This window comes from Prorops nasuta, unplaced genomic scaffold, assembly GCF_024137725.1.
Source record: "Prorops nasuta isolate Cenicafe-Biocafe unplaced genomic scaffold, Cenicafe_Pnas_1.2 PNAS00002, whole genome shotgun sequence".
Lineage (NCBI taxonomy): Eukaryota > Metazoa > Arthropoda > Insecta > Hymenoptera > Bethylidae > Prorops > Prorops nasuta.
In genome coordinates this window covers 3777555-3802317 of record NW_027116799.1, presented here as the reverse complement: position 1 = coordinate 3802317, position 24763 = coordinate 3777555, and the positions used below count along the sequence as shown (strand labels likewise).

The 24763-nt window shown below is 36.4% G+C and overlaps 3 protein-coding genes across 3 annotated transcripts in view; all 3 read left to right on the top strand.

The window, feature by feature from the left end:
* Window positions 1–7151, top strand: part of nAChRalpha6 (nicotinic acetylcholine receptor alpha6) — a 166699-nt gene extending 159548 nt beyond the window's left edge. The window contains exon 14 of the mRNA XM_066740696.1: window positions 90–7151. The gene's annotated coding sequence lies outside the window, so the exon portion shown is untranslated. The remainder of the gene's footprint in view (window positions 1–89) is intronic.
* A 9320-nt stretch (window positions 7152–16471) lies between these two features.
* Window positions 16472–18079, top strand: LOC136780422 (serine/arginine-rich splicing factor 4-like). The gene is made up of 4 exons (XM_066738764.1): window positions 16472–16605; window positions 17042–17326; window positions 17412–17742; window positions 17809–18079. Exons 1-4 carry the CDS (start codon window positions 16557–16559, stop codon window positions 18077–18079), a joined length of 936 nt encoding a protein of 311 aa, XP_066594861.1. The 5' UTR covers window positions 16472–16556.
* Window positions 18080–22995: 4916 nt separating this feature from the next.
* LOC136775865 (uncharacterized) overlaps window positions 22996–24763 on the top strand; it is a 48655-nt gene continuing 46887 nt past the window's right edge. The window contains exon 1 of the mRNA XM_066731021.1: window positions 22996–23284. The gene's annotated coding sequence lies outside the window, so the exon portion shown is untranslated. The remainder of the gene's footprint in view (window positions 23285–24763) is intronic.

Here is a 24763-nt window from a genome sequence, read left to right as displayed (position 1 = left end):
AAAGGACCACCTTAATGATTAACACTATAAATTTATACAAATTCCAAACTTTACATTTTCAAAGAAAAAGCTTGATATTTATTGTTTAGAAAAAGCACGTTGTTGCAAGTTCGAGGAGGTGCCTATTTCGAGCCAAAGTGGTGAACGTGAGAGAGAAGGACTGTAAGCATCAGGATCTCCGTTTATCATGGATCATTGGCGATGATGAGGAGGAGGATGGCGATGACGAAGAAGAAGAAAAAGGGGCAACGAAACATCGATACCTCTATGCCACGAAGACACCAAGAAAAATGATCTTGAGACGCAGCGATACGTAGCTGAAAATCACTCCAATAATAAGGACGTAGCATCGCTAGTGATCATTTATTTTCTAGCCATTAGAAAGCGCAATAATTTCATTGGACGTTTCACGAGGAAGGAGCCAGTTCATCAAAACGTCGATCAGACAAAACTCGACATCGCTGCACGGAGTTCAATAAGGATGAAGCATAACCTGTGCTTTTTATCATTAGACCACAACACAACATTTTCGACCAAGCTTCGTTACGATTGGAGAACAAACAGAGTCACGTGGACCCTGTGAAAGGTTATTGTTGGCTCGCGGCAGTGGGTGACGCGTGATTCGGACAGTTTTACGATTATCCAATGAAAATTCAACGATAAACCTTCGAGCCACGATATTCTATTGGGAAAACCGCTGCCGTGGTCTTTCAATAACTATATAGATAATATTATTGAAATTTTAAAAGTTTCGTAAGTGATAATAAAGATCTGAATTGTTCACGCGGTCTTTAAATGATAACTGCCAATGAAAGCTCGAACCAGGGGTGTCCAATATTTCTTCCAGCTGAAGAAGTAAAGTCTCTCGAGGAGATAGGTTCTCATTTTGCAATTATTTGTCCTTTTTTTCGCCAGTTTTTCGTTTGCCAAAGTTCGAGCCTTTAAGCGTACAATGGCTAAAGCTAGGTGGTCAATAATATACACAAAACTGCCAACTTGGGTCCCCTAATTTCCGTACGACCATTATGAACGCGTTAGATCTCACGAGACGTCGTGCTGAAGCTGTAATCATCGTATCAAGGCTAGATATGAAGAGTCTTTCCTGGAATCCGATAAAAGTACGAGAGTCTTCAACGATTGTGCCATGTAATTTTTTCTCGAATATCTGTCACGCGTTGTAACGTTGTTCCAATGCTTCAAGGGGTCCCCGAGAAAATGCTTTGGTCGTAAATAAAAACCCTGGTCAATTAAGGTGCGGATGATGAAAAGCTTTTCAGAGTGAATGAGAGAGAGAGAGAGAGAGAGAGAGAGAGAGAGAGAGAGAGAGAAAAGAGTTGAAGACTAATAATAAATTTTCTAGCATGTTCGAGCAAAAGTTTCAGAGGTACAATGTTCGTCGAGTTAGATCGATCTATGGAAAGTTTTGCAAAGTTTCTGGGTAAACACGGGACTGGCCGACTAGTCGGTGATCCAGCAATAATTCGCTCCATCGAACTGGACAAGTGGTCCCAGAATTTTCGATGATGAGGAGACAAACGGATTGACGAGTCGTGCTAAAATCTTTTGTAACCTTTTCCTCCTAACGTGACAATTTGCAGACGCGACTATTGGCTAATCCGCGATTAAATCACTTTTTTTTTATTATTATTAAATGTTAAATTTTTCAACGCGCACGTGAATACAATTTGGAAAAAAAACTCTCTTTTGATATACAGTTGGTACAATCGTTGAAGAGAGCAAATAGTCGTACAAGAGGATTTGGAATTACTTAGATCAGCCTGCTTATTAGCAAAACTGTACGGAAACGATAGAGAATAAATGAAATTGTTCAAAGCGACGCAAAACATAATAATGAATAACGTTAAAGTGTTCTCATAAAATACTCAAATATGTAAATAAAATGTTTGCGCGATACGGGACTCAAAACGTCATAGTGATTTAGTAAATTAATAAATAAAGACGTAATATTAGAGAGATCGTGAGCAATGTTTAATAAATAACGCTGTAATTGCGCTAGTTTGAAGAAAAATAGAGTTCCAGTGGAAAAAAAGTCGAAGATCGCCCCTCGCGATTAATTTGGATCATTCAAAATGTTTTGGCGAGCTAATCGCGACGAGTCGATTCATTTCTTGCATCTCTGGTCTAAAGTCACCAATTCAGTCAAATTTGTCCAGGTATTAATGCTGTATTTGAATGTTTCACCAATGGTTCTTCAACAATTATATTGACAATCACACGTCTGAGTAGTAAAGGGGGGGGGGGGGGACGATAAAAATTGCAAGGGAATTGTTAATTAAATTCGATAAATGCAGAAAATCATAATAATTTGCTCCGTTCAATCGTTGAGTGACGTAGGACTAAGATGGACTGATTGGTTTCAAAGGGGAAAAAATAGCAAAGATGTTGAAACGACTGCACGGTTGCCTCGCCATTTAATTCATAAATAGAATCTGAAATATTGGAATATCGTTGAGCAATATTTGATCTAGCGTCATTATAATCAACCAAACTTTGTCTTATCAAAACGTACTAAGCGAGAGGAAAATCTTAAAATAGGCGAATTGGCAAAATCTAAAGAAAATTTTCGTAATGCTTAAAAATTACACATACACATACGCGCATACATATACATTAGTACACCCATAGGGAAATTCTCGTGAGAACGATGCCAGCAGCGCTAATAACAAAAACAAGCGATATCTATATATATAAACATACATAATATTCATAAATCTTTATTATCACCCTCGATGGTTTTTTATCAAAAACAAAGAAAATGGATAAAAGTGAGACGGAGTGCACACTGTTAATATATATAAATGATAAACGCTCATTAAACGAATCTAGTAAATAAAACCGATGAAATTTTACAAGATATTTGTACATTTTAAGAGCGAGAGATTTTAATTAATCTACGCTTGAGCGTTCTATTGTAAAAAGTAAGAATAACATATTTCACAGAAAAATAATACAGAATACAAAGAATGAACGATCCTTTGTAACGAAGGGAGAGTATGAAATGTAGATTTGATGTATGGTAAACGTTACGTTAATGTAAAATTATTATTTATGTCGAACATCATCATTAGTACCACTATTACTAACATTAACGTTAACACTATCACTTAATATTATTGCTATCGCTAATACTACTATTATCACTATCGCTACTATTGCTAAATTAATACTGTGCTACTATTGCTACTATTACTACTGCTACTACTACTACTATTACTACTGCTACTACTACTACTACTATTGCTACTGCTACTACTATTACTATTACTACTGCTACTACTACTACTACTACTACTACTACTAGTACTACTATTAACTTAAGCTATCATTAATTTTATCAGGTTTTTTTCAATGAAGAGAACGTGATTTAGCAATAAATTCTTCTATTATTTTCGTTGATAGAAATTTTCTTAAGGTAACGCGATGAACGATTAATACTTGACTTACATATCTTGTCACATGATCGTTAATGAGAGGCATGTTTAATTGACGACAATCCATGCTTTGAATAAGTGAACCTAGAAACTCTCACCAGCAAGTGTGTTTTATCGATGATAACATTTTGCACTGTATCGGGAATTTCACACACACACAAATATCTCTTCGATTCTCTCATTTCCTTTCCTTTTAAAGACACTTGATCTACAAATTTCTATTATTAACATATACGATATATAAAATTATTCAATACATTTTCACAATTCGCGATCATTCTTTCCATGTAATTACTATGTGCTGTATATTTTGTATGAAAAGAGATATGAATATTTCTAAATAGGCTAAGGTGGAATACAAACTTGCACAATAAACGATTAACGGAGTTTTGCGCAACGACAATGGACACCTATTACGAGTGCATGCGTTTAGAATTCACAAAACTACTCTGATTTTTACCGATCTCCCTTCAATAGGATGGCTAGATTTCGTAATTCTATCGCCCCAAAAATATCTAATAAAAAATATCGGTGGTGATTTCGCAATTATTGGTATCCGTTGTAGCTATATAGCCAGACAGCTGGATAAACTTCAAATGGATTTGAAAGAACGAGGAACAATGAAATTTTGCCAATTAGCAAGATCACCACCGATCTTGAAGGATTTCAACACTCGTCAATACGAAACTCATTCGTCCACTCCTGTGAGAGTGGAATTTCGAGTAAATTGAAACTTGAATAATATTGCGCAATGTAAATAACTTCTGTGATAAGAATCGATTAATAATTATTATTATAGCCGAACGCTAAACCCCTCGATACACGAGTACATCGCAAGTAGTGTCAACTACCCGTAAGAATTAATAGTTAAAATGGTAATAATAAGCCAGCCGCCAAAAGCTTAAGGATTCATAGTATAATATTAGAGCTATGCTTGCTGCAAGCTACAAAGAATATATAGCAGGCATAAATAATTTTAACTCGACGTATCATAAAAATACGAAAAGAAAAACACCAAAGTATCGAGAGTTTTTAATATCAACCACCTTGCCATGAAATTTTTCAACATCACGACCCATCTCGTATTCCATAGAATTTCATGATCTTAAATGGGGCCATAATTCCATAAAATTACGTCTTTTCCACTATTATTACCACACCTGTACTATACACATTAATGATACCAAAAGTTGTATTTCTCAAGAATTTTACGCAACAATTATCCGACATAAGAATAACTCTTTGACAAGTGTCGATAATTTCATTTTTGTGGGTACAATTTTAGAGAATATAATTAAATAAATAACATATTCCATTTCTAGAAATGAGGCGGGTTTTTGGTCACTTTTTTTTAACATACGAATAGAAATATTTGACGTAAAAAGAAACGTCTTAACAGCCGGCGGGCCGGCTAATAAAGATTCGCGTGCAGGGTCTCCACAAGCTAAAGGAATTAATTCTGTGTACATAAACAGAGAGAATTCGATCGCGTTAAACTACATAATTATGTGTAATGCTAGAACGACTATTAATCGAGTAGTAATAATTATTATCGATATAAGAAGGGAAATTTCCATTGGTTTTTGCACCGTTTGAAACTTTTTTCATTCTTACGATCAGTGCCGGAAAGAAACAGTAGACGTATACCAACTTGTAAAACCTGACGTTATCGTGCACGTCCGAAAAGTCTAAGTGGCTGTCCATTTACGTCTAATTGACGTGGTGGAACATTGGCCAATACGGTCGAGCAGAATTGGATCCGGAAATGAGGAGGCTTTGCGTGGAAATTGGCGGTCGGTGTTTCACTCGATATATATATATATATATATATATATATATATATATATATATGGCGAATAGCTGCCTTTGCCGAAGAAAGAAACTGATACACCTCCCCATATACGTGCCAGGAATTATTGTTGTTTCGCGAGAAACGCGGCCGGGCATAAGAAGTATAAGAAAGGGTACGAGTTGAATTTCAAGGCAAGTTTATCTCTCTTCATGAAATGAAAACCGCGAAAAATATCAGCATCGGAATTGGATAGTTGGCACTGCTCGCGCGAGCTGATGAAAAAATCTATGTGGTCATAAAGATACTTGTTAAGACTTAAGGGAATATTGTTTCGTCACGTGCGAGAGTATGATTGATATTGTAAAGTACGGTGTGTTTTAATGTATGTAACACGTACGTATACTTTGAACATACGAATATAAATATTACTTATAAATAGAGAGAGCAAACCAAAAATATATATATATATATATACAAAGTATGTATATTATAAATAAAATATGGAGCTAGGTGACGGCATATACATATGGTATATATATATATGTACTATATGGTAACGTAAATATAAATAGAGTGAAAATAATATTGTAATTTGTAATATATAGAGAAAATCTAATGCGAAATACTATATATATATAAATGAAAAATTGAACGTTGAACTAATCCATAGTGCGAACTGTTGATAAATTGTAATATTAATTAATTCATTAATTAACTAAATACAAAGGAATTGAATTAGGGTATAAAGGCGATTCGTGGTCTGTCCTCGCATTCGTCTCTGTTCCTATTCTCTTTTTGAATGACAAGCGCGATGCGTTTTGACAATTTGACATGCATAGCAAAAAGAAAGAACTGTGAGCAAAGTAATTAACGCACGTATAGAGAAAGCAAGAAAGCCAATAAAATGCTGCAAAATCCGCTAAACACAGCTCATTTCGTATCGTATATATATGTATAAGAATATATATATATATATATATATACATATATGTATATCGGTACACATATATAGAATATACTCTGCGTGGACGCAGCCATATCGCCAAGTTAAAGAAAAGATTTTATCCTGTTTCCCGTTATTATCGATCGCGGCTTAAGACCGTGCTTTTGCAAAGTTGTATGCGTTTAGAATATTTAACGAGGAGTGTGAATAGAAAAGTAGAATTGACAAAAGCTCTCTACTTGTGTGCGCACAAATGTAGCTGGGAGAATTAGGGGAAAACCAAAGACCAACATAGACACCAAAAAGGAAAACGTACCCGATCAATGAAATAAATAGGCGAATCAATTAAATAAAGTAAAAGAAATTTCTTACAGCAAGAAACAGCAACGATAGACAACAGAAACCGTTGGCTGTTGCGTCTTTCAAAAATATTTTCTCGTAATCATCGACCACAAAATACCGATAATCTTTAATATACTATACATATGCACGTACTGTACTGCTACGTATGTACACATCGTCAGGAGTTAGCCGTCGAAACGATCCGTGATCGTTCGTGCGGAGTAGATATAATAAAATAAATAAACAATCGCTGTTATAAGGTTTGCGCATCAGTATGTAATGAAGCAAACAAAAAAGCCGCGTGGTATGCTCAAATTGTAGAGAAAGGTTTTACTCTGTACAATGCGATTAAGAATCAACATGCATATATCTACATACGTGTGTTGATATGTATATGTATTGCTTATTAATTAAATTATAAATACACAAAATTTTTCGCGTAGAGCAACCGGACACTGAGGAATGCAAATTGGTTCATTGGAACATATGTTTCAAACGGTAATCTGCTCCAATAAATATTTTACAATATCAACTGCGTAAGTACTTCATACTCGTATACTCTTTTCTTTACAAGATACTCCGCAAAAAAATCTCAAGTTTCTATTATGAAAATATTTTAATAAATTCGCATTACGCATAAAAGTCTACACTGCTCATTTTTTCTCATTACTATGTATCATTCTTTCATTTGCTTTTTATTCCACTGTGGTCTCTCCGGCAGGAATTATTTATTTTTTAAACCTTTTTGGTGCCAAGATTTTATACATTAATTACTCTGTTTTCGCAGAAAATTGTTTTTTAAGTAAAGTGTATTGATTTCCAGGAATTTTTTTCATTTTGTTTCATTTTCGACTGTAGCGGTATCTAACGGTGGAAAGAGCGAACCAAGAAAAATCAATTTTCGACGCTGGTGGAGTCTAGTGACGAGAAATAGAATTAATAATCAATTTTGTTTTTAATTAAACCCTTTTGCCACTAGGTGACACTGGAATCAAAAATAATACCTGGTATTTTGGTACCACATATTGGTATCCGCTGATATATACCGAGAGCTGATACAAATTTTGCATTATATTTATCAGCATTTACCACGTTTAAAAATATTATCTTTCGCTTCTCCCTAATATTGAATTTTGCAACCCTGAAAAAATATTGTATCTATTCATTCTTTTTTAATAAGCTTCGATATAACTCTGTCAAAATTTTTATTATAAATAATTTCTGTAATAAAAAAAGCGATTGACTTACCTACAGAAACATATAGAATCATATAAAAAATAAAGATATCGCACATGGAATGTTTATGATAATGTTATTGTTTTCCTTCCAATAACCCCTTGGCATTATAAAAGTTCTTACAATTCATATAGGGACATTCAGCATTGTCTAGTCGGTCGATAGATATTGTTATGGTTATGCCGATCCTTAACTGTATTTATATCACAGTACAACCCACACTAGAGATATTCGATAGTGCTTTCTATTTCCACTGATTCGAGTAAAATCTGCATAGTAGTATTGACAATTTAGAACAAATTATCCATGACTAAAATGAACTATATTCATGCCTAGATAAACGATTTAACGATCCATCATACCTCTGAATTGTATAATTAGCAGTGTCCCATTGTAATTGGTATATGCATCTGCATTCATGAGAAAAGCTAAAGCATCCATTTAAACCATTTATATTCACTCGTTTTACAAAAATAATTTCATGCTTTCTGAAAAACGCATTTTTCCCTTCTACGTCACAATTTACCTTGAATGTACCATGCTCTACATCTCACGTGCATGATTATGGACATTGGATAATATTCATTGGATTTTTTACACCAAATAGTCAGTTTGTCATTCGATGTAAGCACGTATCAACGTTTAATTGTAATATCCTCGGTGTTTGAGTTTAATATGATAATACTATCAGAAATGACAGAGCAGACTATAAAGGGTTAACATTACCAGAGCTTGCCACGTGGATAGGTTTTAGCGATAGATACATTTGGAAACAGCTAGAACCAATATACAGATACATATATAAAAATTTATTTCTTACTCATGCTATTCCATATTATATCGAATGTTACTGTTAAAGCTAGAAGAGACCTTCTCTCGAATCATATAAGAAAATTACGACACAAAATTTCAATACATCAAGATCAGTAACTATAAAATTTATAGTCGAAAAACAAGATTTTTGTGGAAGAGACGACAATGGTATACCATCTTCTATTTATGCTAAAAAGAGTGTCAATTTCGACCCAAAATTGTATCACTGCAACTCTTCCTCTTGCATTGGATTATTGCTTCACTGAATTCACTGCAGCAGAAGAAAATCTCAGACCTCACAAAAGGATTGTTAACGTAATATTGTTATGCTGCATAACAAAAAAATCGTCTGTGGTTTGAATGAAAATATGATTTTGTTTTGAAAATAGAGTGATCAATCTTTCAATATTGTGAAAACTAACGTATTTGTTATGCAAGCAGCAACGATTGTATTGAAGCACCCCTATCGCAATATTTGCTTCGCACACTCTGAATTTTTTACCGCCAATCCAGACGTGACGATGCTGAATTGCACCCTCTCTGTATCTGTCGCACCACTCTATTTTTTTCAATAGTATATTATTGCAAATATAATATTTCTCTGCTGACTGTAACCATCGAAAGCGCAGAATGGAGTAGAAATTCAAGAATAAACTACAATTTTGGCATGAATGAGTACAATAGGAAAATGGTGTTCCCCTCGTGTTGCATCTACGATTTTGAATAAAGCAGCAATTTGCTGTTCCACCTGCTACCATTGAATCGTAAAGGACATCCAACGGCTATCAACTTGGTCCAATGAAAATAGCATAACTTCTGTGAAATGATTGAACGCTGAAATACATTAAAAGATTACGTCTTTCAGCTAGAAACCAAGGCTCGAAAACCAAAAAAAAAATTTTTTAATCGATTATTTTACAATTTTATAGATTTAAAAAAATACTGTTATATTCCAATATAACCATAATTCCTTAACACTCATTGTTTCAATCGTAAATCATAGATATATCAAATTTTCCGCTGCTCCCAAAAGGGCAGAAAGGGCAATTTTTTGAAAATCGATAGTAATTGCTTTTGGGCGGTTCGAGGCCGACCGTTAAAAGCGCGGGAATTATTTTGCATGCAATTAGGTCACGATTGTGACTTCTAGCCAATAGAGACGGAAAGGGTGAGAGCTCCTCTACTTTACGCGTTTTGTCCCTCGCAAGGGCACTCTGAAAACCTCATGTTTATACCTTCGTAATAAGAATGGAAGTCGTATCTTCAATTTTCATATTTTCCCCTTTTTTTATCTATCTGTTCATCTTTACTCCAACTATCTATTCGTGAAATTCTAATGTTGCATCTGGTTTTATTCAACAATTTATACCAACTTAAACTCTTTTCTAAAAACAACCATATTTTAATTTGTAAAAGTTAAATTATTTCAAAATGTCATGCACTTACGGCCTCTATTCTTAACTCGGCAGTTTATTATACTAGCAAAACTCTAGCTCTGCATCATCAATTATTGTTCGAGAGTCAAACGAAGAAACAGTTTCTTCAAGCCGTATCCAATGGGGACTTTTAATCAACCGTATAGAGAGAAAGAAGGAGAAACATAAAAGTAAGAAGAGAAACGATTCGGTAAGTCCGCGGATTTTCCCTCGAGGGATTATATTGTTCCCGGCAATTACAGACCTGCATATCTGAGAAAATCGCTCGCAAGGGAATTTCCAACCTTGGTATACTCTCGTCCTTGATCTCGTCTCGGATCTGTTAAGTCTACACCCCCCCCCCCCCCCCCACGAGCCTCCCTCTTTCTATTTCAAACAAATTTTAGCCTATTTTTTCTGCGTATACGGCAACTGCCCACGCACCATCCAAAGCTGCTCGTTGTACCCCTTCATATTTCTATTTGTTGTAAGTTATACAACTGCAAACAGCTTACGTTATTGATTGAATATTGTTATACAGGAGTAAACTGTATTAAAAATTCAACCATTTTGCATCGACAGTAATTTAATATTTATATAAAACGTTTTAAAAGTAGCTATATATACATACAGACAAATGTCAGAGTAGCAAACCGAGGTGAATCCGAGGATCCGGTGTTTAGCGATGAAAATTTCATTGCGAAACTTTGAGAATCTTGCTGTACCACGATGAAGCGCATATGTTATAATTGCAATTATGACCGTAACGACGTAGTGGCTCCGCGTGGTGCTCTTGTCATTAGCTCTTGGTTTGTCGCTCTAAGCTAACTATCATATGCATGTAGTCCAGTTCAAAGTTCATCTCAAGTTAGAGACCAACCAAGTCGACACCAATTAAACGCGTCTCGCTCCTGGCGAAAACCAAATAAGATAGGTAAAACATGAAATATTATATATGATATTTTAAAACAATTTCTTATAAATTCTTTGTAAATTTAACAATGATATTTGTTTTTAATAAAAAAGCAATTTTTTTATAAATATGAAAACGATCTCATTCGAGAAATGGAAAGCCAATAACTTACCATACACATAGTACGATGTTTATATTCTTTTTCAACCGTTTCTCGCGTCAATCGGATTCTGGACGTAGCTAAAAGTGTGGGTGGAGCAATCGAACGGGCTCCTGGTGCTTTTATACTATATATACAGTGTATTGAATCTGGTCTTGAATCGAGCACAGGGCAAGTTCGTTCCACGAGTGTTCTATAAATCACCGAGGCTTGATAGGTAATGGGAATAACCAGCTCGTGAATTACCTCGCTGTGCTTGTTTCGTCACAAGGATATTGCGAGTAAACGAAGAGAGCCAAATTTTATATATATATATATATATATATATATAAAGGTGTAGCACTTTGCAAAGGTACAAACAAGCTTTTGGTTTTCTCTCGCTGAAAATATCTTTCGTGATAAAAAAGATAATGGAGAAACAAAAGCAGAGCTCGTGTGTGTCATAAAACTTTATATGCCAAGCTTGTATCTATCCAGCGGCGACGGACAAGGCTATTGGCAAAGGACACGGTAGACAATTGCCCGGAAGTAACGATCTAAGTGTAAAGGGGAGGGGGGGGGGAGTAGAAAGAACACGAGTGTGCGGGTATTAACGTTACCGCCAACCACAGCTGCTGATACTCGAAAAACTCAAAATTTCCAACTTTTCCTTCGATTCAAATCAGGTCTTTGGGCAAACATAAGTAAAATTACGAATACCCTAAGAGAAACGATTATATCCCGCCTGATCAATGCAGGAAAACATTTCCCATTCAACGAACCCCTCGAAGAACTCCCTGAAAAAGTTTTCGCCTCGATAAATATATTCCACAAAGTAAACTGGCCTCGATCTAAAAATCTTTCTAAAATTGCGTGCACGCAGTCGGCTCGTCAAATAAACAGCTATTTGATATTATCGAGCGGAAAAATTAGGCGTTTATTTGTCTGGTGTATTTTTAAAGTTGGTTGAGTCTCCAGAATAGTAGTCGAGGGATCGATGCTGTGCGCGAAGGCCAGAAAAGGTTTTTGCATGCTTCTGCGAGAGAAAACTTGGCTTCCTCCGCTTTTCTTGCATTTTCCAGTGTGAAAGTTTGCGCTGGCGTAACTCGTCGCGTTTCACGGTGAAAGAAAGCCCGGTCGAACCGTGCGAAAGCTCCGATTCAAGGTTGAGGAAGGTCATGACGGTTAAACCGAGCAGAATTAAATGCCACAGAGTAATACATAGGCGTAGTCTAGATAAAAATCTCATTCGAGGTATTGCCCCACTGGACGCTACTTTAGCTTTAACGATAACAGCTGATTTCTGGATAATGTTGCGTAAACCGTAAAGAAGTCCACGCAACTCGGGTTATTATGCTCAATATTATTTGTCGACTCTTAAACAAGTACATTTTAAACGAAGAATTCTACTTTTTGCTGAATTAGTAATGACTCTGGAAAATAAAACCTAAATTGTTGCAGAGAAGGGATCTAATTTAATTATTACTCTTGTTTTTAATCCTTATCTTTAACTTGCTATTTCTTACTTAATTACTTTCTTGCAATAATAAATATATATTTTAAAATGATTTTTTTTCTAATTAAATCCGCGAACCCTTTATTAAATATTACGAGTTTCGGTGTGTACACTAATACGAAGTGTGAAAAAGTAACAAAAACTAAGACCAATCTTTAGCGATTGCCACTTGAAATGTCTTATAACAGCTGTTACCATTTTGCAAACAACCATCAAACTACGATCAATCGTCGAGTTTGTGCGGAAGCGAAAAGCTGCTGATGGAAAGTTTGCTTCGGTTTCTGACGACCTTTCGGTCCCAATTATTTGCCAAGTGTATAATCTAATCTGCTCTGTAACCAAGAAACCGTGAACAAATTCTTCTCGAGTCAACACTCGAAAAACAAAGCATTAAAATCGTTAAATTGAGGTAGAAAAAATTCAAACCCTTAAATTGCTTCAATAAATCGGGCAACTATAAGTTGCGAAAAAATTATTATGCCGAACTGCAGGTAGAATTCGTTAATCGAGAAATATATTTGATTTCGAAGCATGATTCATGGAAGACGTTTATTTTTAAATTTCGTAGCGTATATTTCATGACTGGCAATTGCGAGCTTTTTCTGACGTTCTTTTTAAAGTGAGTTAAAATCTTTTTATAAAAGCTAAAAAATACACTGTATCCTACGTTTTAACACATACTTTTGACAGAATGCTCTATTGTCAATATTTACAATTGCAAAAGGAATTTTAAACACACGTCCTAATTTTTTAATCTGCCAAACAAACAACGCAAATAGCACAAGCCAAATAAACACTTTGAAAAAATGCGATTTTCACCAGATTAAACTGTACACGTCCGGCTTATCACACTGTATACAGCGTAAACTATGTAGGCCTTGTGGTGATTCAGCTGAATTTAGCCATTTTCAAGTTGAAAATGTAAATATAGCATAATACTCAATACTCTTTTTTTTTTAACCATCAAATCTGTCCTACAAGAAAAAAGATTTTGAAATGTCACCGAGAAATGAGAAACACTGCGACGAAATCTCTATTACAGGGTCAAGCTCTCTTACGCAGTTTTCTCGCAATACCAGCTTGTGCAAAATGACGTCAAATAAAATCAACTCTTCACGCAATCACTACGACTATTCTCCAAGTACTTTAACCTCGCTAAAATTAAAACTTAATTTATTTAATTTTTTCTATACACTTATCACCCTAGTATTTCTCTAAATATATTAAAGAAACAAACATAATCAAATTAAAAGTAATTAAAATACTTTGAATGTTATTATCCATGAATTTGTTAAATTAATTTCTCAGAAACATCACAATTTTATATTTACTCAGTTTATTTTTATATAGATTTATTGTTGTATACTATAAAAAATAATACTTTACTAAATTCCAAAGTCAAATTATATATATATATATATATATAAAACGCATGAGATATAATGGAAAGTTCCTTGAAAAGGTTTCTGAAGATGATTTAATACACATCGAAGGTTTCCATGTATAGATAGCGAAGAAGGGCCATCGTCAGCTGGCTGTTACCAAATGTGCAATCTGAACTCTACCGAGTACCGAAGTCGTCACGAACCATCCTATTTTCATGCTAGCCTAACGTCCACGGGAGCTCAGGAATATTCGTCAGACTCGAGCTCTATTACAGAACGACCAGAAGCGGGAGCTGCAGACTCTGCAAGCAATTCTGAGCACACCAGCATATCCAGCAACTGTCCATCCACCGTGTTTGCTCCAGTGACATACTCACCAACCTCCATCAAATGTACCGAAGCTCTGCTGAAAAAAAATTCCATCATTCGAGTCATCAATGGTTACATCAAAGCTGGAATCGAGGAAGGTATGTATAACAAACTGTGCACTGTAAAAAATTATTAGAATTCAAAATGTCATTTGTTAAACTTTGGTAAAGATATCTTTAAACCAACGATGCTTGTAATTTGAACTGTGGGAAATTTTGCAGGAAAACGAAGGGCCAAGCGTTACATTCGAAAAGCACTCTCGCTCGGTTTGAGATCCGGCTACTTAATTCCGGCAGACGAACAAGGAAAAGTGCTGCGAGTAACAAATGGTATTTCTCATCTCGAGTTCAAAGTGTAATTCTATTAGAGGAACGACTGAGAGACGAGTGGTGTTAAACTGTGTTATTCCTAAAATTAAAAATCTTCACAAAGTTAACAGATATAAGGAGAAAACTTTGTTAATATAAACGACAATCTATAGCAATTTAAATTTTGCATGATCTTATTTATTTTTTAATAAATAAACGTGATACATTTATCACTGATATTACAGCAATATTATTTATCGTTTCAGATTTACTGGTGATGGATAAAACCGTTCCTGACGAGAGTCGTGAGAGACGTCGTAGGGAACGTCGAGGTGATATTGAACGAGTGACGATCGATCGCAGAAAACTGCGACGGGGTCAGGACGAAACGCAGCAGAAGGGGGAAGAGAAAAGAAGAGCCTCAAAACGTCCTCGTAGTTCATCGAGTATCTCTCTCGTTCCACCTAAAAAGAAGAAGGCAGTTCCACCGAAAAAAAAACCCAGGTTGGTTGATTCATGGGAAGAATGCGATCGACGAGTTGACTAATTGCTAAATTCGTTGTTATCAAAAGAAAAGGAAGAAAAGTTTCTCGACCGAAGATGAAAAAACAGACTAGGGGTGGTAGGAAGAATGCGAAGAATGCAGGGACTAGGAGAAAAAACCTAACCATGAGGGAGAAGAAAAATTTGGAAATTATGCTGGAGGGAAGTATAGTAACTGGTGGAATGTCTAGAAGCCAGAGAGAAAAGCAAGGTAGTCGTGTCAGAGGCAGCATTGATAAGAGGAGAGACACTTTAGTTAGGAAGCTGGATTTTGATAAGAGCGATGGAGATAGAGTGACGAGGAGCAGCAGTAGAAAAAAAAGTCATGGAAAATCAACGGAGCATCGACATACGTCTATGTCACACCTGCGAAACTCCCCTTTGGATTTGGAAATGCAGGAGGAGGGTGAGCCCATAGAGACGAATAATTTAGATAATGATACAAATCTAGGCGAACCTGCAGCAATTCTACCAAGGCTAGATTCGTCAGGGAGGAGATCATCCAAAAGCCCCGAACGTTCTCGCCAAGAAAATCCATCCAACTCCTTCGGTGCCTGCGAGTACCTCGACAACTCAAGTTCTGCAAACGATCGTTACGAGGATAATTCGAATAATTTTCAGCTTACCAACGAACCTGGAAATCATAACGAAGCGAGTGGTTATGGTGTATAGCTATAAACCACCAAGACCAATTAAGCGAATGGGCCTTTTTATATCGAATTATATAAATCTTGTTAAAATGTATTTTTGAATAAAAGTGCTTTTAAAAATGTTTGTATGAGCAGATACTATATTCGGTGGAACATTAAGATTATCGCAACGAACTGTATACTTTTTCACTCGAGTGAACAGAAAAGTTAAGTTTTATTATTGGCTTAAGAGAAATCTTGAATTGGATCAGACGAGTCGTTGCATCAGTGGAAAAAATTAGGTTTCTCGTGGAACTTGAGCTATCAGTCGGTAATGGTTCGATTATTCACAGGTGAAATGACTATCGTTCATCCTAACGAATGCTGATTCTTTCACACGAGTGAGTGGGTCGTTTGAAAATTTTATTATCGAAGAGAGAAGATTGTTGGCTAATGAAGTCGGAATATTATACGGTTGCTATAGCAGGAATAACGTTGTTATTATTTTAGAGAGAGAGAGAGAGAGAGAGAGAGAGAGAGAGAGAAAGAGTGAGAGGGATGGGTAAAGCATTCTCTTGTTTCGGAAAACCAACAGGAAAAGGGGCACCGTTCCGTTAGGGTTGACTCCATAAATTTCTTTCAATGTTCCGGCAAATAATCGACAAAATTTCGGGCCACGACCAATCTTTAAGAACGAAATATCAGCCATTGATCTTTCGTAGAAATTCGTAATAGGAAACAGTGAGAATAACTGAAAGAAAATGGCCCCCACCCGGAAGAACGGAAAAAAGCGGGACCAACGTAAAATTAGTGAGTATCATATTTCTTTTCTAACGAATTCCCACCACTTCTCTCCCTCTACCTCTCTCTCTCTCTCTTTGGACTTTCCCTTGGCTTTTATCGACCAGATTGACCGTTCCAACTATGTGGAAGCAGCACTTCCATTAGACTTAAATTAGATAATACTGCCTGATATACGAAAATGGTAAGACCATGTCACGAGACTATCCCATAATTAATACACGTACCACTTTTTCACACAGCCATTCATCCCTCAAAAATTCATCGATTTCCCCCAATTATTTTTCTATTATCAAAACTTTACATACATAGTCGATTGAAGAAAATTGATGAATTTTAAATTTCCTGGTACTTTCACGCGCCAAGTAACGATGAATTAAACATCGTGCGACACAGTGGTGACGTCTGAATAATCGAAAATCGAAATTTCTCTAATTCTCCATAGAGTCTCGTCGCAGACCCAATATAGAAGAACTGGTATGTAAATACTATCCTGGCTCGATGATTAAAGCTGCTCGAGAGGATGCATCGAATAGTTGCGATGCTAAGTGCCCCTACTGCAAGCATCAGGAACGCCACAAGCAAGTTTCGAATGCTTTCAGTGCTCGCAAACCGATGCAGAAAGGCAGGAACACTTTCCTAGACTGCAAGAGTAATAGTTTAAAGCACCAGCATCGCTCGAAAAGACACCAGGCTTTCTTAACTTTGAACCGAGACTTGCACAACAGTAGTAAATAAATAATAAAACTATTTAAATTCTAAAACAATGATAATAATAAAAAAAACTAGTGTTGTTTAAATACCGTAATTTTCAGGTTCGGGCAAAGCGAAAAATTATATAAGGGCAGCTCTGAACTTTGGTTTGGAGTCTGGCTACCTGGTACCATCGAATAATTCCTGTAGAGTTCTGCGGGTGTCGTCGGACCTGATGCAATCGAAGGATCAAAGGTACTCTGGGAGGTCACCATCGCCAGCGGTTGGCCACGAGCGTGATAGAGAACGCAGTGCGCATCGTTCGGTATCCAGACTAGACGAATACGAGGTTCAGGACGCTAGGCGACGTAGGAGGCGAAGGAGCAGGAGGAGGAGGGGTCGTTCCAGGAGTCGTTCACGGAGGCGTCGCAGATACGGTCGCAAACGTGGCGGGTAATTTGATTATTTCTCTCTGTCTCCTCCGATCGAGTTTAATTCCCACGAAAATCATACGCAAAGGTCCGATAATCCTGAAGACACTGGTGAAAATGTGGATCAGTATGGTGAAGCTGACGATGGTAGAGAAAAAGAATCGTCCAATAATAACGAGTACACGGATCGAGAAGAAAAGGGCGAGAAATCTGATCCTGGCGATAAGGATAAAAATGATGGGAAGGATCAGGGTAGAGCCAATGCTTCCGATGTTTCCATCGATGACGAGTACAGCGAGGAGGATGATGACGAGGAGGATGAAGAGGATACAAAAGAGACTGGTGGCTCCAAATCGTAAACTCTTACGAGTGACCAAATATTCATTTGATATTGCAGTTATTTATGCAAGGTGAATTCACTGTTTCCAATATCGGTCGTGGTTTGTTCATGTGTAAGCTTCATTTGATTACAATTATATAGTGTCCGATGGAATTTGATTTTTGATAATTACACTGTATCACGAGCAATGTACAAAATTTTTGACATTTCTGTATTTTGGAAGATTCATACAAATCTGTTTACATTTGTGTATTAATAAAGGTATGAGCGAGTAAACAGTTTCTTGAATTTATCCACAGTCGAGTGGGCTTGTGTATAATACCAATCAACCTAATTAGCTGTGTACTTTCCTTGATAAAGTTGCGTGAGGGAAAGGGAAGGTTGAAGAAGTTATGATAAATCCACCTCACGCTTTCCAACGTTTTAGCATTCTCGTATCAAAATTTAATAATTTTATAGCAGCAGTTTCGTAAAAAGGATAAACCACATTGCTTCGGTATGCCCTACTGACAATTTTAGCACTGCGTGAGTTTGTTCAAGGACTCTGTCGGTCTTTGAAGGATATTCGCTATGGCTTTTGATGGACTAAAATAAACGGCGCTGTAAACTGTGTTTTACAGCTGATACATATCGAGAATCATGAAGGACTGATATAAGTATATTAACTAATAGAAATAACATTTATAGAAATCGTGTCAGTATGTACCAATCAAAATCAACTATTGAATAGACAAAACCCTGACCTATTATGTATATATTATAATCCCACAGAGAAATGAAAAATAATATCAAGGAATTGACTAGTGAATTAGCCACGTCTGAACAAATTCAAAGATTTGTTATAAAATTAAGCGAATAATGTTTGTTTGTAAATAATACAATTAAAGGGTGAATATTTATTGTAAAATAAGAAGTGAAAAATTTTTTATTGATAATAGTGCAGACTTTCTGATAAGACTTACTTATTATTAAATCTGGCTTGAAAAATTGAAACTTCACGAATCGCTGATTGTCAAACTTTTATATTTCTCTTTTCCTTTACGTAGTTTGCCTTTTCGCCACTTTCACGTAACTCAAGGCTTTACGAAGTAAATCTTCCAGCGATTTTGCCCGGCCACGGTGAAAAAGATTTGCTACACAAGTTGGCGAGATAAATTTCCATATGTTGCATACGCCAGACGTTTTTGATAAATTACGTTACTGCATAAATTTATGGAATTTGGACTTTACATATAAAGATTATTACAAATAAGTATCTATAGCTCAACGAGACTGGAATATTAACAAATAAAATTAAAATATAGAAAAGAAAGTTTTCTCGAAGTATATCATAGATGTATAAAAATAAAACTTTCAATGTTACGTCATTTGTCTTTCAATTTTTAATAGAGGAAATATCTGTCGAAGAAGCTGAGGGATGAAAGCGAGGAAGGGAAAACTCATAAAGAGAGAAGGGTTTCCAGGGAGTAGTCCAGGAAAAGAAAGGAAAAGATGTCGAATGAATTTATTTGGTAGAATAAAAGATGCAATCTGGAGCTTTCTTCGGTTGGACTAAGGAAGGTGGATGACCAAGGACTGGAGGAGAAAATTGCCTATTACGTTCGGCGAAAAATGGCACGTGCGTATGACGCGTGACCAAATATTACACTTCCGTGTAATTTTCTTTGCTCTTTTGGAAAATATCAAAATAAGACCGGGATTGGAGAAACAACACACGGAAATACAAAGGGAAGCTTGCTGCGCATTCGTTTAATTGGATGGGAGCGGCTTTCTCGAGAAATATGAATATCCGACGTAAACGCCCACGTATGCATCGACCATCGGGTATACAATGTTGGAATATCTATGTATATACCTAAATAACTGGGTCTCTGAACTTTGGAAATTTATGTCGATACCCTTTCAACTGCTACCTTTTCAGTTCTCCCCCTCTCATATACATTCTCCTACTCTTTCTCCTTTCATTTCGTCTTATTTTATTCCACCCCTCTTCACTTTGAACGCTTTGAACTACCTACCGCGGTAAAAATATCATGTTCTTCCAATGTTAAAGCTTTCACTCGCATTTACGAACAGGAATCTAATCTTGCAACCCCTACTTTTCTATCCAAGAATTTACTCTCATTGTGATCACTCGCTCTCTTAAATAAAAACTCGTTTTGAACCACCACCCCCCCCCCCCTCCCACGATATTCCAATTTCTGTTTCTGGTCCTCTTCTAGTTATGGAGGCTCCAAACTTTCGGCCAACTCGAGCTGTTTGCATGCAGTTTGTATCAAGACCTTGGGTGATCCATTTTAAAAATAGCCCGACCAATTGATCCAAGGAATTTTCCAATATACTGAAAAAGTCGTTTTCCATTCACTATTTCGAATGGTCTATATTCCATTAGATTAAATATATATATATATATATATATATATATATATAGATATATCTTTCAATTTCATATATATTTTTTATGTTAATACACAATATAGCTGAGATTGCATTGAATTAGGGTTCACAAAGAATATAATGGTCGAGATAGAAAGGTACTTACCGGAGGTATATAAGAACTTAATTTTCCTAGTTGGGCTATAGACGTAAGTGTATTCATTGCATAATAGAGCTCCGGCAGTGGATGGCAAGTGTAATTGTGGCCAAGTGCTGCACATGGATCTAGTAAGGAGAAATAATGGATATAGTTGCTCTTTACAGAGTGGACTGTACAGGATATAGTCACGCTTTCGTGATAAGAGTCCATCCTACATACCCCAGCAAAGCTATTTCTACAGAACTAGAAACTCGAATCTTTTACCGAGTCTATATCCTAGCTCTGCTTATTGCCTCAGAGTTACCCTTCTGTTTACTGACCTTCTGCGATGAAAGGCAATATTTCAATTTTGCATACTCGTGTAAACAATAATAATTTGCATTGTTAGAATATTCCGCTATAAAACTATCAATTATGTACCTGCTCTCTTACAAAGATTGCCATAAAAATACTCGTCGAGCATTTCGTAAATTAATTTAATTTTTTTCAGTAGTATAAACCTTAAATTAACGATACACTATACAACGTAAATTACTACTAAGAGATTGCCATTTTCCAGGCGATTTTCGAATTTCATACAGTGTTTCTGCATAGTCACATGAAAATCTAATGCACTAGGAATCCCCGGTTAGCTTAAGGAAATACTGCGTATCCTGAATGGTGAGAAAGAATACTTTATATTCCATCATACTGGATGATCATGCGAGAGACACCTTGGAAAGTCAATGGAAAAGGAGTGAGATGCTTATAAATACATAATATAACACTCTCCAAGAAGGTACAGTCTGAGAACAAAATTTAACTGAGAAATATCACTCTCTTTTATTTTCAATTATCTTATGCGAAAGGTCATTGACATCGTTAGTGTATCGAATAAATCTCGATTTAAAATTGTATTTTTTAGCAAAGTGATGAAAAGTACGTTTGGAGATGTAAGAGAATAAATAGAGATCTATAGAAAAATGGCGGTGAACGTGTCGATTAGCATAACTAGAGTTTGACCTTGGCGAGCCCGTGAACTTTTGCAGATTTATGAGGCGAGCTCTCTGGCGCAGTTTCGTTCCACCTCCTCCCCTTTCTCCCTCTTTCTCGTAGACTCTCTCAGCAGCTCTGAACTCTTCACGACGTGGCATACAGTAGAAGAGAAGACTCGCGGGTGCAGCAGCATGCGTTGAGCACACGTATAGGGAGAGAAGGGGAAGTCCGATCGATGGTCGACATCGTTGCTATACTCTCTTTTCCTCACCGACACTCGTTACTTAGTTAAAGTCATTAATTCCAAGGAAAACTTAATTTTTCGAGAAAAGCTCACTCTTAACTACACGCGACAATAATCAAAGTAAATAGCGAGCTCTTTAAACTTCGATATTTACCCAATCCTCTAAGTAAATTTTCGTTAAACGTACGAGATTCTCTCATGCACGATATTATCTCAGGAACATGATTAATCGTCCGAATTGTCAAGGCGAAATCAGATTTTTACGATACAAAGCCAAACAATAATCTATACCTACCGTAAAAGGGATAATGAATATAAATGTCCTCGACAACGATAAAAAATTAACACCCCTGCTGCCACTCCAATGAACGCTATACAAAGATAAAATCACGTGTGCAGTATAGTATCATATATAGTATACACAGTCTAACACAGTAGTTAAGAAAAATAATTTGTAAAACTTTACTTATACGGTGCTACATTACAAAATACGTATATAAAATATTTTACTATTTTGCAAACTTTCCTTCTTAAATTCACGGTTATATCACTTTCCAATGAATCATTCTACGAACTATTAAAACGTTTGCCAAAACTCATTTTGTAAAATAAAGAGTCAACTGCAAATAATTATACTTTGCAACCTTCGCTACACGTGTAAAATAACAGTAATTGTTTCGAAAAGTGATTTTAAAATAGTCTGAGGGATGTTGGATTTTCAATTTCGCATCTCTATCACGAGCATTCAGCGTTTACTTATACTACTGGTATTGGGCGTTTCAATATCGCGTTCTTTCTATTTTTGCAAATGGGATTGATGACACCGGTTGCTTTTTTGGAGAGTAAATTGATAAGAGAAGACAGAAGAGAGGTGTATAGTGGTGATAGAGAGGGGGAGGGGGGGATTTTCTCTGGAAGAGCGTCGCGACGCCGACGATTGCGCAGCACGTGGCTGAAAACTCGCGCGAGCGTTGATGTTGGTGGGGCCGTTTAAGGAGGGGGGATAGGGAGGTGGGGGGTTTCAGAGAGAATAAGAGAGAAGAGTGAGAAAGAGAGAGTGAGGAGTGAGAGGGAGAGAGAGAGAGAGAGGATCAGTGCGCTGCTAGGCGCGCCCGGATGCTTGTCGACGTCGGACGACGCGACTGGCCTCTCTAGTCAGCACGCGGCGTCGCGACGCTGACAAGCGGCCACCTGCCAGGTCTCCGACGCTCGCTATCCAATTCCACTATTAAAACTAAACACTCGTCAAACGGACGCCAACCTCGCCTACGCCACTTAAATTCAAACGAACGTTGCGACACTCGATATAATTTTAATAACGACCTACCAATTAATGGATTAGACCTGTTATTAATTTTTAATAATTATATGCGTGAAGTGTGAAAAGTTTCTTTTTCGTTTGGATCCCCAGGAGATGCGCCAGAAAGTCTGAAACGTCATCGACATTTGCTCCATGTGCTTCTTGATTGGTATGTCTATATATATATTATGTATATAATATGCTTTATAAGTACATCAAATAATTTTCACAATTTGGTCGAAAAAGAAGATAATAAAAAATATAAATTAGGTGCTTCCTTGATTATTTTTTGTGCTCGGTGAGGGATTTTAAGGGAACGTTTTACTGGTTGGAGAAATAGCGTTGAAAAAAATTGCTGAGAAACAAGAGAATTTCCATGAGAAAAGCTTTTCTTCGTGGGAAGCTTCCTGCTTTCTGGAGAAAGTTTGGGTACTTGAGAGTCAGCGACACGTTGGTTTGTCCTAAGTTAAGTGATTACTTGGTAGAAAATGGCCAATGAAGAATTCAACAAAAAATTACTGTTTCTTTGAACAGACCAATGGTAGGTGTAATTCGCACAGGCTCTTTTATATCTTTGCTACAGAATTATTGAACGAGCTTTGCTGTTCCTACACGTGATTCATCACAAATAATGTTTATTTATGAATCCTTGCTACTGTTTCGCCAGCTACTCCCTGGTCGAGGAACATATTCGATAAACTGGCTGCTTGATTAGGTTGCATATAAGTGTAGTCGACATAATGCATTCCTAACAAAGCTCTGTGCTACGTATATTCCGAAATCGCGAGATCAATTCGACGAACCAATAACATTCGTATTGTAAGCCAATAGTCCCTAGGACGATACACAACCGTATATACCTCCAAGCATAATTAATCAATCAATTTGTCAGACCCAACTTGGCCTATGCTATAGTGTACAAGATAAATAATTTAACACCCCCCCCCCTTCTCTCCTTCGGAAATTTCACATACCGTCACGCCAATTTGCTTAAATCTTGCTAACCTTTAGATCTGCTGAAAAGAGATTGAAAATATTCCACTGATCGTAGAGATTTCGCTCCCACGCGTATTCTAAGGAATAATTTATTTTCAAACTTGTTAACTTGGATAGGATTGATTTTGACGTTTGAGTTATTAAAAAAGGAAAATATTAGTTGTAGTAAATGTAATAACTTCATGATAATAATACAACACTGTGTAGGCCAATTTGTGTGGTTTTACGTTAAGGAATAATTTATTCGTATAGGCTTACGTACAAAAGGCTGAAAAGGTCATAGGTCACGTAATTTTGGGAGTGCTTTATTAACAGGCACGAAGTAGAGAAAGTAAAATTAACATTTGAAACCAAATGGTAGGTTAAATGGTTATGCACACACAATAGGGGAAAAAAAACTTGTAGCGAATCCACTGAAAATAATAAAAATTTATTCAACTTTTTAAATGCTCAGAATATTCCATCATACAACAAAATCCCTTTATTATAACAGCGTTTTCTGATTAAACCAAAAACTTTCGTCTATTATCTTAATACTACCTGCTGAGGTCGGAGTATTAAAACTTATAAAGAGTAATGAAGTAATAATCCTGCATCGTAGACTGAACATATTTCTACGTGGCTTCTACTTGTATAAAGATGAATGCCCAGT